This window comes from Rhododendron vialii, chromosome 9a (assembly GCF_030253575.1).
Source record: "Rhododendron vialii isolate Sample 1 chromosome 9a, ASM3025357v1".
NCBI lineage: Eukaryota > Viridiplantae > Streptophyta > Magnoliopsida > Ericales > Ericaceae > Rhododendron > Rhododendron vialii.
The window spans coordinates 31,045,356-31,059,649 of record NC_080565.1 but is presented as its reverse complement, the minus strand read 5'-3'; the positions used below and the strand labels follow the sequence as shown (position 1 = coordinate 31,059,649).

At 41.0% G+C, this 14,294-nt stretch overlaps 1 protein-coding gene across 1 annotated transcript; it reads left to right on the top strand.

The window, feature by feature from the left end:
• The first annotated feature begins 11,391 nt into the window (after positions 1-11,391).
• On the top strand, positions 11,392-13,933 carry LOC131301072 (acyltransferase GLAUCE-like). The gene is made up of 2 exons (XM_058327196.1): positions 11,392-11,936; positions 12,792-13,933. The coding sequence occupies exons 1-2, from the start codon at positions 11,469-11,471 to the stop codon at positions 13,752-13,754; spliced, it is 1,431 nt and encodes a 476-aa protein (XP_058183179.1). The 5' UTR covers positions 11,392-11,468; the 3' UTR covers positions 13,755-13,933.
• Positions 13,934-14,294: the final 361 nt, after the last annotated feature.

Here is a 14,294-nt window from a genome sequence, read left to right as displayed (position 1 = left end):
GTCTACACACATAGCAATTGTGCACACAAGTTGTGCATAGAACGCGATGTAGGGCCCACATGAAAATGATCCGAGCTGTTTATTAAATGTAAATCATTTTTTCAAGGACCCCTATGAAAAGTCACTTCAATCCAATACTTATAGGGAAAATGTCAGGGACACATCAATGTGTTACATCTCAACCACACCTCTTTCACATATATGTGTGGGAATTTCACAATATACTCTAGGGACCCGGTAGGGACCCACATGTATGTGCGAGGGGTGTGGTTGATGTGTGACAAATTGATCCAATCATCCAACTTTTCATTATCCGAAAATCTTAATAAAAAGTTAGATGATAGGATTGAGCACTTATAGGTATCGGATTGAGCTAATTTTTTATTGGTATCTTTGAAAAATATTTTATATTTAATGAACAGTTTGGATTGTTTGTGTGGGATCTGTGGTGGGCTCCACCCCTGAATTAGTGCAAGTATCTGTGTGGGTAGCATGGTTGGAGACTTTATGGGCGAGTGTGGGTACCCTTTCCACGATTTTTGTTTCATAGCTTAACTTTTTTAGCTCCTTTTGGGAGTGTGTGAATTTTGAAATAGGTACCAAATTTTGAAGATCTTTTCCCAGATTATTGGCTAAACCAGATCCTGCTTACGTAGTTTTATTGTCAGCCTATGTCAAGGGAAATTATTTACGTTCGCATACCGATATGTTGAGGGGACATGACAACCATGAAAAGAGTAAATTGAATTATTTGAGACTCATGTATTCATTTCTCTGTTAGTTTCCCTACTCCAAATAGAGAGAGAGAGAGAGAGAGAGAGAGAGAGAGAGAGAGTAAAAACTTTTTGCTTTGTTTTTCCTTGCATTTCCATTCCTTCATATCCTTTACAAATTATAGGATTTTTTGTTTGTGGGCCGTTAGTTGGTCGGTCTTAATCAGGGGCGGATCCAGTGTAGGCACGGAAGGGTCACGTGACCCCTTTGAAAAAAGGGCTTCAAAGTAGGGCTACCAAGTTAACTCAAATGTAGACAATCTGCTATAGTATTCCAGGCAATCGGCTTCCACAGACTTGAACCAAGTTTGAATCCAAGTGCCCTCTGTCTCAGTTTTTGAGTTTAAATCATTAAAAAAAAAAATTCTTCTTCACAAAATTTTTAGTTTGTTGAGACTTGAACCTATGGAAAAATTAACTCATATAGCATTGGTACAACAAAGCCCATTATAACGATTCTATTTGATACGCAAATCAATTATTATAACTACATGTTTCACGTAAAAGTATAGAAATACTAATTTTCTTTAATATTATACATTTTGTTTAGTTTTTCTATAAGCTCAAAATTGACCAACACCAACATGAAAAATATGACACACACACACACACACACTCATTTTCGAATTGAATAATAAAAATTGATGCGAGTTCTCTTAGGGTTTTTAAATGTATAGAGCATGTTCTGAAAGGGTGACCCCTCGATAAGACATTCATGGATATGCCACTGGTCTTATTGGGTCGGTCCGTCAAATTACTACTCCATTCACTTGAACTAAAGAACTCACGATGTTGCACAATCGCTGAGCCAAAGTTCTTTAACAATAACACATTATTGCCTTTGCGATAGAGGTTTGGAAAGGGTGTTAAAATGTCAAACATGAAGGACCATCTTAGTTAAGCCAAAGTTCAAGACAATAACACGTGCATGGCCTTTGCGATAGAGGTTTTGAAAGGGTGTTCAAAAGTCAAACATGAAGGACCATCCTAGTACACCATGGATCAAAAGGGGGAACCAAAACAAAGGAAGATAGCTACTTTAACCTACATTTCTCACTAATGCCAAGCGTTGAGGAGCAAAATTTATTAGTCACTATTTGGTTGGTAGGAGTAAGATTTAGTTGGGACATAGCTATCACTCTTTTGCAGGCTTTTTTGCCTTTTTGGTCCCCAAAGTATTAGCGAGTTGTCAATTTGGTCCCCAACGTTTAAAATGTGTGCCAAAATGGTCCTCATCCCCAACGGCGTTTGCCTCTTCCTTCAAAAGGGGGGACATGAATGGAATTTCACCCCCTTTACACGTAACTTATGCCTAGTTTGGCATTATAAGCCAAACGGGTTATTTTTTTGGACAAAAAATTGCATATGTTAGTTTTTCATCTATTTTTTGAGAATATTGCTTCTTCATGACGAGAATAATCTAAAAAGTAAAAAATTAAGATCGAAATCTATTTTTTTTAATAAAGAAGAAAAAAATAAATTGGCTTATCGGCTTTTTTTTTGTCTTTATCAAAAAAAGATTGGGTTTGATTGTACTTTTTTTTTTACTTTTTAAATTCCTCTTGTCATGAAGAAGCAATAATCCTCAAAAAATCAACGAAAAACTAACAAATGCGATTGTTTTTTGAACAAGGACAATAAATAAGTCAACAAAAAAATCCTGGGTAAACAAAACCTCTCTGTGTGTGTGTTTTCTTTTGAGTGTTATAATCTATATAAGAGGTGGGGGATGAAATTTGGCGGGAAAAAGCTCTCCATGAGAAGAAAACGTGTACAGGGGTGAAATACCATTCATGCCCCTTTTGACGGAAGAGGCAAACGCCGTTGGGGAGGAGGACCATTTTGGCACACATTTTAAACGTTGGGGACCAAATTGGCTAAATTCACACATTGGGGAACCAAATTGACAACTCACTAATACTTTGGGGACCAAAAGGCAAAAAAGCCCTCTTTTGCACATGATCGTACGTTCGATTGTGGGATATGCTCCATTAATTATGGAATTTTTTTTTTAATGACAAGCAGTGAAAAGCGCAAATATCTGAATTACATTATGGAGAACATATGCTCACAATTATACTATGCCTAACTGAACAAACAACCAAACAAACAAACAACTAAACAAATAACCCCATTTGGGGAAAAAATTAACGATAACATAGACTTATTGAAGACAGATTCCGCACAGATTTTTGTGTGGCCCACTACGGGTCTCACACAAATAATTCGAGTCGTTTGTTAAATGTAAACATTTTTTCAAGTGCCCCCGCTAAAAATCAGCTCAATCCGATACTTATAGGTACTTGATCCAATTATTTAACATTTCATTATCTTGAAAACCGATTGAAAAGTTTGATAATTGGGTCGAGCATCTATAGGTATCGAATTGAGCTGATTTTTCGCGGGGGCCTTGGGAAAAATATTTTACATTTAATTAACGACTCGAATCGTTTGTGTGGGATCCTGTGCAAGATCTGTTACCTATTTATCTGTGTGTGTATGGCACCGTTGAAAAATTAATGTTTGTTTTTGGCAATGATTGATCTCCTAACCTGTCCTTAGGGAAGTGTACGAAGTTATCAGCTGAGCTAATTGAGCAAGCCCAATTCTCCCTAAATTTTATGTTCTGTCTTTTTTTTGAAAATTTTTGTTAGATTCATGTTATTTTTGGTTTAATCATTTTTTTCGACAAGAGGAGTCTAAAAAGTTTTAAAAAAAAAACCACGACTAAAAAGAAAAAAATGCACGACAAGAGCAAGCCCAAACATCTTGTATTTTTGTTATCTCATTAACTTTTTTCAACTTCGGTCTACATTTGTGTACTTTTCTGCATTCTTTTCATCGCAATAAGACCATTAATCCAAAAAATCACTACGAAAAACTAAACAAAAACTTACGAAAAGCAAAATTACCCGAAAAAGACCCAACCAAAAAATTTGGGAGAATGGCGCCAAAATTGAAATGGGCCGACACAGCATTAGTAGCTTGATACCTCTCTTTGGGCCATCAAAATCCACTTTTCAGCTACATGTTCGGCACATAAAAATCGCCATGAAAATCACCCCTAGGTCTCTTTCAAATGGAGTACTTTGTGTCGTAAAAAGCTGTAAAGATGCATATGAACATCTTTTTGGTTCTGTTTTACTAACGTCATACTACTTGTAGCAGGCCGAGCTCAACCGCAATTACACCAGGGACCACCTCTACTCCTCTGCCACCGCCAGCTGCTGCACGGGGCAGCTGACCCACTCCACCGGGGCTCGACCTCAGTCGAGGCGTACCAGTCGTTGGTTCTGCCTTTGCCTTGCGTCTGGCGACGAAGAGGATTTGTGTCAAGCTCGGCCACCATTTGGGGGCTGCTCTGCAGACGACGTTCACCTAGCCCAAATTCCCTTCGGGCTCGGCTTCCCTTCAAGCTCGGCAACCGACAGGTTCTTATGGGCTCGGCCACCTGCGCGGCCACGTGCCCACCCACGCGCGGAGACGGTTATGCCAAGAGAAATTGAGAACGCACATGGGAGTGCCAACTCACCCCCAGAAGCGGTTACCAGATCTGTTCAATGACGTCACTGTGACGTCGCCTGGCCCGTGCAAGGCACATGCCCGTGCTTGGAGAGCAAGTCAGGGAGGCTCTATAAATACCAAAGGATAACGCCTCTGGGGAGGTACGCGCTCATACACGCGAATATCCACTCAAAACCCTAGTCTCTTCCCTTTCTTCCTGCACATACTTATCCTCTCGCCGGAGGGCCTTGCCGGGCAACCCCCGGCCAGGTCTTAGTCGTGTGCTCACTGTGCAGGGTACGTGGAGAAGGCTAGGAAGCCACTGAACCAGCGGAGGAAGGACTCAAACCAGATATCACGGGCCACACACTACTATTTGAGTCATGATTTCTAGGTTTTTTTTTTTTAATGACTGGTTCGGTCTAGTTTTGGGCCGTCGTGGGTCTCTTCCGGGCTCATAATAATGATCGGAATCGTTTATTTTGTAGAGCCCGTTGAATATGTCATCTGTGCAAAAAATTAGTAGCTTAATTGAATATCGATAGGTACACGATCGAAACAGATTTGTACAAGATAAACGGGATGAAAAAAAAAATTCAAAACTTAAAATTTTCATTTTTTTCTTGTACAGATATGTATCGATCGTGTACCTATATTGATGATCGATCAAGCTAATTTTTTGCGCGAATGACATACTCGATGAGCTTTAAAAAAATGGACAATCCCGATCGTTGTTGTGGGCCAGGCTCACAACGGGCCAAAACTGGACTGAATTGGTCCTTAAAAAATTGGACTGGACCTCAGCCCGATTTTTAGAGGTGCCCAGCGGGCCGAACAGCCCGAAAACCCACCCGAGGTATTGTACAAATTTTGGTGGATTGGGTTCAATTCGGTTTGGGCAGTTTTCAAATATATGAATCACCCAAACCGCAACCAAACCAACCGAAACGGACAACACTCATGAATGGGTGCAAATGGGGAAAATGACAAACCGCAGCCAGGGGTTTGACTTCAAAACCAAACTGAACCGCGCAAAACAGCCCGCCTAGCAAATTTTTCATAGTAATAAATTAGGGTATTTGGATCAGCCTACGCACCTCGATAATTATGGATAGACCAATCACAAAGCATACTAATGGATGGCTTAATTAAAGTCGGGAGTGATCACATTCCTACTTAGTTTGAGAATATAACTCCTCGTTTAATATGCCATGGGGAACCGCATTCCCATTCCAGTCTGTTCCAAACATATGAATCATAAAAATATAACATAACATTATCGTTACTCCTCAAGACTGCCGTCATCCAACACAGCCTTCTTGAATTAATGCGTAGAACTATGAGAGTCTTTTGACTCAAAATTGATTAAAATAAACAGCCGTGAGAGCCACGATAAGCTATTTTAGTGAGGAAAAACCATGAAATAATTAATCTCTCTCTCTCTCTCTCTCTCTCTCTCTCTCTCTCTCTCTCATGCCTTCGTTGCATGTGAGCTTAGTCACATAATCTTTCAAATGTCATGTCTTGTCGCTCTCAATTCTTGTATTGCGCTCGCGCTCTTAATCTTGACCCTCGTAAATTTTAGTATTTTGAGATGTAATTTAAAAACGTTTTTGCGCATACAAATTGTACGAGTTTCTACATGTGAGATGGGGGGGCCATGATGAGCTATGGAAATCGGAAAATTCTATGTACCCCGAAAGAGTACCCAGAAATGACCCTGAATTTAAAAATTAATAGTCCTGATTGACTTTGAGTGAATCTGAACCATTAATTTTCAAATTCGGGATCATTTCTGTGTATTCTTTCGGGGTACCTAGTACTCCTCATGGAAATCAATTAAATGCGGCAGCCCCTGCTCCTACTTGTCTGGTGAAGCACACTTGCAATAAAAGCAGATTCAATAAAATGGCCATGGATGGATATGTATAGCCAAACACATAATCGCGGAATGTACACTGCGTACTCACTGGGGTCTGATCTCTTCTATCCCGAAAACTTTTGTATCTCTGTGCCGAGGAGTTTTTCGACCGTTGGATTGTGTGATTTTTTTTAATGTTTTAAATCTAATGGCCGAAAAACTCTGTGGCACAAAGAGACGGGTTTTCGGCCCAGAGGTTTCTACTTTTTTTTTTTTTTTTTCCTTTTTTGGGTTGTCGGTGGTGTACTGAACTGATCCACGAATAAATTCATTCTACGCGCAGGGTAGCAAAAAACGCATATACTAGGATTTTGCAAAATGTCCAAAATTGGTGAAAAGTAAATATAGCAAGATTGGTAACATTAGTGCGGAGGAAGGGGCAGGCTGCTGTGCCTTCATTTCGGGTCACGTCCCGAGCTCGAAAACATGATCATCCGAACCGTTCACTTTAACGTATGCAGTAACCCTGTTAGAAATTAATTTAATCGGGATGTCGGTAGCTTTACTAATCGAATCAAATAAGCTTGCTGTGTATCATTGAAATTGTATTTTGTTCTTAATTTACCGAAGAAAAAACATGCTTAGTTAACTACGTTGCTGACGTCCGATTGGCTTGATTTTTTAACTAGGCTACTGTAGGCGTCATGCAAGTTCTACAAAGTAAACGGGTCCAGTTAGTTCAATTCACTCAACAATGATAAGTACGTCTTTTGCATATATATAGTTCAATTCACTTCAACATAATTTGGTAACATCAGTCCAATTAATTCATTTCAACGGTGGTCCTCCTCTCTATATACTAATATCTCACAACCACCTTGGCCGAAGGTGGGCATGCTAGTTTTAAATACAAGCCACTATGTGTCGCCGTGTCGGTGTCCGGTTACTCCAATGGTGTTATATTGATCTCCAGTGAGACGAATCAAGAAAATTTTGGCGGATTGGCTTATTTTTGACAGCCATGTCAACTACCTATCATTGATAGGTGACGCTCATATCCATTTTTCGGTTTCCTTTACCCCTGATACTTGACCGATCCGAAGTGACGATTCCAAAGAGTTGTAACAAGCTAGGTGTTCAAAAGTTATTACTATAAATTACTAACTCAATAACGAACAAAAAAAAAAAAAAACACTCAAATGTTAGTACAAAAAGCGACCGTAAATATGAATGAATTTCATAACTGTGCTCGATCCCGTTAATAGGGAAAAGTAATTTCAAACTTCAGTTTTGCTACAGACTTCGAAAAAATGCAACGAAAACTGCTACGCTACATAACTGAGCTGGCACGAAAAACTGCTCTCGCTATAGCTACGTACCCTCTACCGACCACTCCCCCGATACAGCCGACGCAATTTTTGTTTTGGAAAATGTGTCGGTAGGGCCTAACAAAACAAAAACATCAAGTCTATGTTCACTGCACACATCCACTGCTCGGTCCACCGCACTCCTACTTGGGGTTCTCTCCGGGCTCCACAAAAATATAAAAAAATATCCATAAATTTTAAAATAATTTTTTATGGAGCCCTGTAAAAAATCAGCTCAATCGCATATCAGTAAGTATGTTTTTTATGAATTTGTAGAGGAAAAGTTGAGTAGTTTCGCCCCTAGAAATTCAGAAAACATACCTACCGATATGCGATTAAGCTGATTTTTTACAGGGCTTTATAAACATTTATTTTAAAATTATGAACTACCCAAACTACGAAAAGTTATTTAGTGCCTCTGGGACACCGTCACGCGGTATCCCACACTCTTTCTACACCCACGCATTTGTGTGGTTCCCACCACGAAGTATGTGAAGTCCAGGCAAATAGCATATTATAGAGAAGAGCCTGAGGCACTGCTAAATAAAAGTAAATTCGTTTTCAAAAGGTGTTGATTTCCAACAAAGCCTTATATTATTACGACTAAAACAAAAGTAAATTCGTTTTCAAGGTGTTCGCCTGCACACCCATACGCCAATCCCGCTAGGGGTGTAAAAGGGTCGAGCCAAGCTTTATAGTGTTCGATCTCAACTTGTTTACTAAACGAGTCTAAAATCCGAGCTCGAAAACGAACCAAGCCGGATTCATTTACTTAACTAAGCCTCTATAAATGAATACAAGGAACCGAGCCTAGTTCATTTACTAAATAAACCTCTGCAAACGAGTTCAGCTTTTTCGAGCCAAACTGAACTTTAGAGTGTTGAGCTCGGCTTGTTTCCCCTGTGTTAGGTGTTTATAGATATTTCAATATTAAATAAATCAATTATTTCATATGTCAATCATGAAGTCAATTTGGTGGTTGTCCAATTGATTTGGCAAAACAGAAATGAAGGGATAGCCTTATTAAATTAAGGGCCCGTTTGGACGTGGGATAAGGATTGGGGGTATTAGTTATGATGGGCGATAAGATAGTATGAAGTATTATGTAAGAAAGGTAAGCCCACATTGATGTGACGGGGGATTAAATAGTACTTGGTTTGGATGAGGAATAAAATGGAAGGATAAAATTGTTTTGTAGTTGAAATGGAAGAGAAATGGGGTATTATCCGGAGGTATTACGTAATAACACCCCAGAACCTCCCCATAAATATACCCCTTCAGGGGGTATTAAGGGTACAATGGAATCCGGGGCTTAGCTAATATCCCCTCCATTTTACTTCCCAAACGAGGTCTTTAAGGCTGGGCCCATAAAATAAAAGGGGATATCACAATTCCCCTCCACAATACCCCGTTCAAACAGGCCCTAACGGGTCAATACGCGGGTCTATGGCATCAGTGAATGAATTCAATACTCAACAGAGAGCCTCTATTATTTGCGTTGGAAGGGTATTTTTGTAGTGGAGCTTTGGGTAAATTATAACTCGTGCTGGGCAATTAGAGCCAAAGCTAGAACCTTACAAGTCGGGCTGTAGTATCCTAAAGGGGACAGCCCATTTTTATGTTTATCTCCGGTAATGGCGGCGGTTCAAGTTTTTACCAGCCACGTAGAGCGCGAACCTCCTGAAAGAAAGCGAGACATCCCCGCCTTTATGTATAATATATATCCATTATTTGGATTGTTTTCTGTAATATCCTCTGTGATTTGTTTGATGCGAGTGGATAACTGCAATGATTATTCTTACTAGTTGTCCGCACTACTTTTCTGCAGTTGGCTCTTGCTATACACTTTGATTCATGAGATGAGACCAAGTTTGGCTGCATTCCAAGACAAGGAAAGGAAGTATGGGGATTTAAGAGACATGGATTTTTGGAAAAATTGAAGAGAGATTAGGTTTTAGACTAGAGAGAATTAATGGAGGGGATGAGATTGAATTTTGGCGGTGGATGTTGAGTTCAGGGCAGAGGGCAAGGTGGTCGCCGACTTGCCGGAGGCAGAGGGTGAGGTGGTTGCTGGAGGTGAAGCCGGTGGGGGTCGCACGCGTAGTCCTCTCTCTCTCTCTCTCTCTCTCTCTCTTCGAACCAGACCCAGACATGTCTATTTCGTTTTGGAGGATTTTGAACGTTATATTTCATTTTTTTTTAAAACTTTGTGTTGGGATTTGTCCCATATTGGTTAATTATCTCCTCCAAAACTAGTATATAAGCCTGTGCGGCCTCTCCACTCTTTGCCAATTAGTTTGGAGTTGGATGCTGTAACACTTTGCTGTGTTAACGTGAGGGCCAATGCCACGTAAGCATGCGGTGGCTGGAGGGGTGAACGAATGCGGCGAGTGTAGATTTATTGCTGTTCGAATCACTTAAAAATCTTGTTGTGTTCTCATGGTTTGATTATGGTGTAATTTCTTGGCTCAATGTTAATTTTTGGTAAAGACCACCAACACTACGCATGTTTAAAAGACTCTAGCTAGAGCTCGTCTCGTTTAATAAACGAATTGAGCCGAACAGCTTTAGTTCGTCTGCCCCTATGACTGATTATAGTGCTCCCCCCTGCATTATGAGTCTCAATTTCCGCTCCGTACCATGCACCATCAGTATTGCTGCTGTAAGCATGCATTAAATTCATATTGAGTCCGCCGCACTCAATTTCGGCCCCGTACCATGCGTTCGATACATGATCTGGCGTTCTCGTGGGAACTACTACACTCCCGCCCGGCCACTAGGCCACTAACTAGCGCTCTCCATTGCTACCAACCATTCATTTTCCAAAAAAATGTTGAGCATATTACGCGTACAAAAAAGATCATGGTAATCGGACGTTGGTAGACACATGTCCGAGACTCATTTGTCTTACTTGATAAACCTATATGGGAGAATCAAAATAAATATGCAAAGGAAAAATACTTACCTTCTGCCATAGTGTTTTAAGTCTTGAGAAATCCGAACACCGTTTTGATCTTGAACCGAATTGTCTAACACTTACAACTCTCACTAATTTGTTTGGAGAGAAATGGGTAGGATTTCCGGTCTAACTTGATGGTAATCACAGGCTTTTATATAGATAGACAGGGACAATAGTCACAACCTATTATGTGACTCTTCATCAATAGTCACATCCTTTCCAATAGTCACACCTCGCGACTCTTCACCATGAGTCACACCTTTAGACTTCCTTCCATCAAGAAAGTATTAGGCAATTATTCATAAAGGTACCATTACATGGATAATTAACTTAAATCTAATATCCAAGTTTTAATAAATAAAATACATAAATACAATAATAAGATGACAAGTTATGTGAGCCACACTTAATAAAATATAGAACTAACATGCATTACCGTCATTCACTTAAGGAAAAACTTCAAAATAATCCATGACCTTTCACCTAAAATTTCACCTAAAATCACACAGAGACACCTGGCTACCAACGTCCGATTACTTGAATCATACGGAATACGAAGTACCAGCAATAACCCATGACCTTTCACCAGAATCATACAGAGTACTATCGTCCATTTTTGTAAACTAAATGGTATCCGACCGTACCTCTACCTATATCACATCAATTTGATTTTTTCGCACGGCTGATCTACCCAACATTCCCGTAAAAAACCGAACGGTTCAAATAACGAATATAGATTATAGAGGGCTCAAAATCGGAGGCACTACGTTGGTGCAATGCTATTGAAAAGGCTTAGAAGGTGAGGAAAAAAAAAAAATCCTTAGGAAACCGACAGCTATAAAGCAAACAACATCCATGGAGTACGTTCTTGTCATCAAACCTAATCCCATTCCTCTATAAATTAAGACCCAAGAAGTACTGAACTCCAAGGCCACCATAATTTCATCACAAAAAAAAAGCCAACCAAAGCACGATTAAGCACTTACTCTACTTGCCAAAAGAAGATGGGAACCCCACACCAATTCCAAGAGCCCCCAAGAGACCTCAAGGTCACACTCCAAGAAAAATGCCTTGTTTTCCCATCCGAGCAAACCGAGAGGAAATCCCTCTACCTGTCCAACATAGACCAGGTCCTAAACTTCCACTTCCAAACGGTTCATTTCTTCCGTGCCCGCGAGGACTATCCTCCTGGCGCGGTGACGGAGAGGATAAAGAGCGGGCTGAGCAGGGTGCTGGTGGCGTACGACTTCTTGGCGGGGAGGCTGAGGCTGAGTGACGGCGGCGGGGGCGGGCGGTTGGAGATCGATTGTGACGGGAGCGGGGTTGGGTTTGTGGTGGCGAGTAGTGAGTGCACATTGGAGGAGATTGGGGATTTGGTTTATCCTAACCCGGCTTTTCGACAACTTATTGCGCAAGGCAGTAGCGTGGATGAATTGGGAACAGATGGGAATCTGCCACTCTGCATTGTCCAGGTATAGAATAGTGTACATGGAATAGCAAGAATTTTTTTATGAAAATGAACTTTCCATTTTCATTAGACAGAGCATGCTCATCTCAACACACCATTTCCAAATTAGGAAAAAAAAATAGACCTGACTTCTACTCTCTCCGCCCCCATTTAAAAGGGATTTCGGGTTAGTGCTGTGCAGTGAAGTGCTGTGTACCTCTGAGCCGCCAGATCTCGATTCGTTTTATAAGACAACGTTTTTTAAATCACGTAAAACATTTATAAAGTATGAGATATAATTAATTGAAAAATAGCATCAACCCCCAAAAGGAACTATTTTTGATATTGTCACCATTACCCCTAGTTTTCTGCTTCTTTTCAATTAGCTCCTAAAAAAATTTCATTAGAATTTACTCTAAATGTGTCTAAGCTTGCTTAATAACCTTCAGAAATTACACTTTCATGTGTTGAATATTGCGATTTTTGGGCTTGTGTTCGGAATTTTTTATGCATAGCGGAAAATGTATAAGCTTATTTGGTTGTGCTCTACGTACCCATGGAAATATTTTCCAAAATTATGATTGCAAAGTGCCCGCACCCCATACGTCGGTATTCTGAATTTTTGTTGTTGGCCAAGAGCAAATCTACAAGTTTGCTCACTCTTAGGTCTAAGGTTTAGAATCTTTTAGTTGTTGTCTACTTTGAGAGTCAATGTCAATTCATACAGACCTTTGGTGACTTTAAAGGGCCTTGTGCCAGTGAACATTGAAATGGGTTCTTCCGAGATTAGTAAGCGCGCACAAGCTGACATGTATAATAGCTGCAAATTATCTAAATTTTTTTTTTTTAACCTTTTCTCTTTTGCAATCCTTTTTGACAGGTGACATCATTCAAATGTGGTGGCTTTGCAATAGGATTATCTAACAACCACACAACATTAGACGGCATAAGCATCAAAATCTTCCTGGAAAACCTAGCCTCCCAATCAGCTGACAAACCCTACCTGGCCATCACCCCATGCAACGACCGCCATCTCTTAGCCGCCCGATCTCCGCCTCGAGTCACCTTCCCCCACCCCGAGCTCCTCGAGCTGGAAATCCCCACCCCCGGCTCTATCCCCGACCAAACCATTCCTTCGGTCTTCGATTCTCCCCAGGACCCTGATCTCGATCTCAAAATCTTCCGCCTGACTTCCGGCGAAGTTTCTTCCCTAAAGAACCATGCTAAATCCGGCATTGCTACCGGCAACCAAGCAGAAGTAAGGATCACGAGTTTCAACGTCGTGACGGCGCACGTGTGGCGTTGCAAGGCCTTATCGTCGCGCGAAACGAGTCAAAACCCCGACAGGTCGTCTACTGTTCTCTATGCGGTTGATATCCGTCCCAGGTTGGACCCGCCGCTGCCCCAGTCGTACACCGGAAACGCGGTGCTGACCACGTGTGCGACCGCGACTTGTAAGCAACTCGAAGAGTCGCCTCTCTCGACGCTAGTAGAGATTGTCTCGGAAGGGACGTCAAGGATGACGGACGAGTACGCAAGGTCCGCGATCGACTGGGGAGAGCTGCACAAAGGGTTTCCGCACGGGGAGTTCCTCGTGTCGTCGTGGTGGAGACTAGGGTTCGCCCAAGTGGAGTACCCCTGGGGCAAGCCGAGGTACAGTTGCCCCGTCGCTCACCACAGGAAAGACATCATTGTGTTGTTTCCCGACATCGAGGACGAGGATGACGACGAACGGGCCGGCGGCGGCGGCAACGGCAGAGTGAATGTGTTGGTGGCTTTGCCTCGTGAGGAAATGCTTGTTTTTGAGAAACTCTTCCACAAGTTCTTGGCCTGCATTATATAAATGTGCAAGGAAGCACAAGTGGTATTGTACGTTAATTGTACGTATTTGGTTCTTTGACACAATATGCGTATGTGTATACGAATTAACGCAATATTTGTATGCTATGCACCACTAGTTTTATGTGTGTAGTTGTATTAATGAATGATGTTAAATGCATATGTTAGTATTAGTGTGCTAAAGTTTAAATGTTACTCCCTCTGTCCCTATTCTTTTGTCTCTCGTCTTATCCCAACAGAAAAAAACAAAAAACTACTTATAACTTTTAGTTGGTAATACTATTTATATGCAATATGGATCCTGTTTGATAGAACTCAATGAGCTCTTTTAAACGATGTTATCAAAATCACCTACAAGATTATAGATTGCAAGATATAATCCATTGAAAAATGGTATAGACTCCCGAAAAGGACTAAAGAATTGGGACAGATGGAGTATATTTAGCAGGCCCAAGAGTTTTTTTTTTCCTCTCATTAGTCCGGTTCGAGAGTATTGATTTGTCCACCTGCCTCTTCGGAATGGGTAACAAGTAAGGCTGTAAAC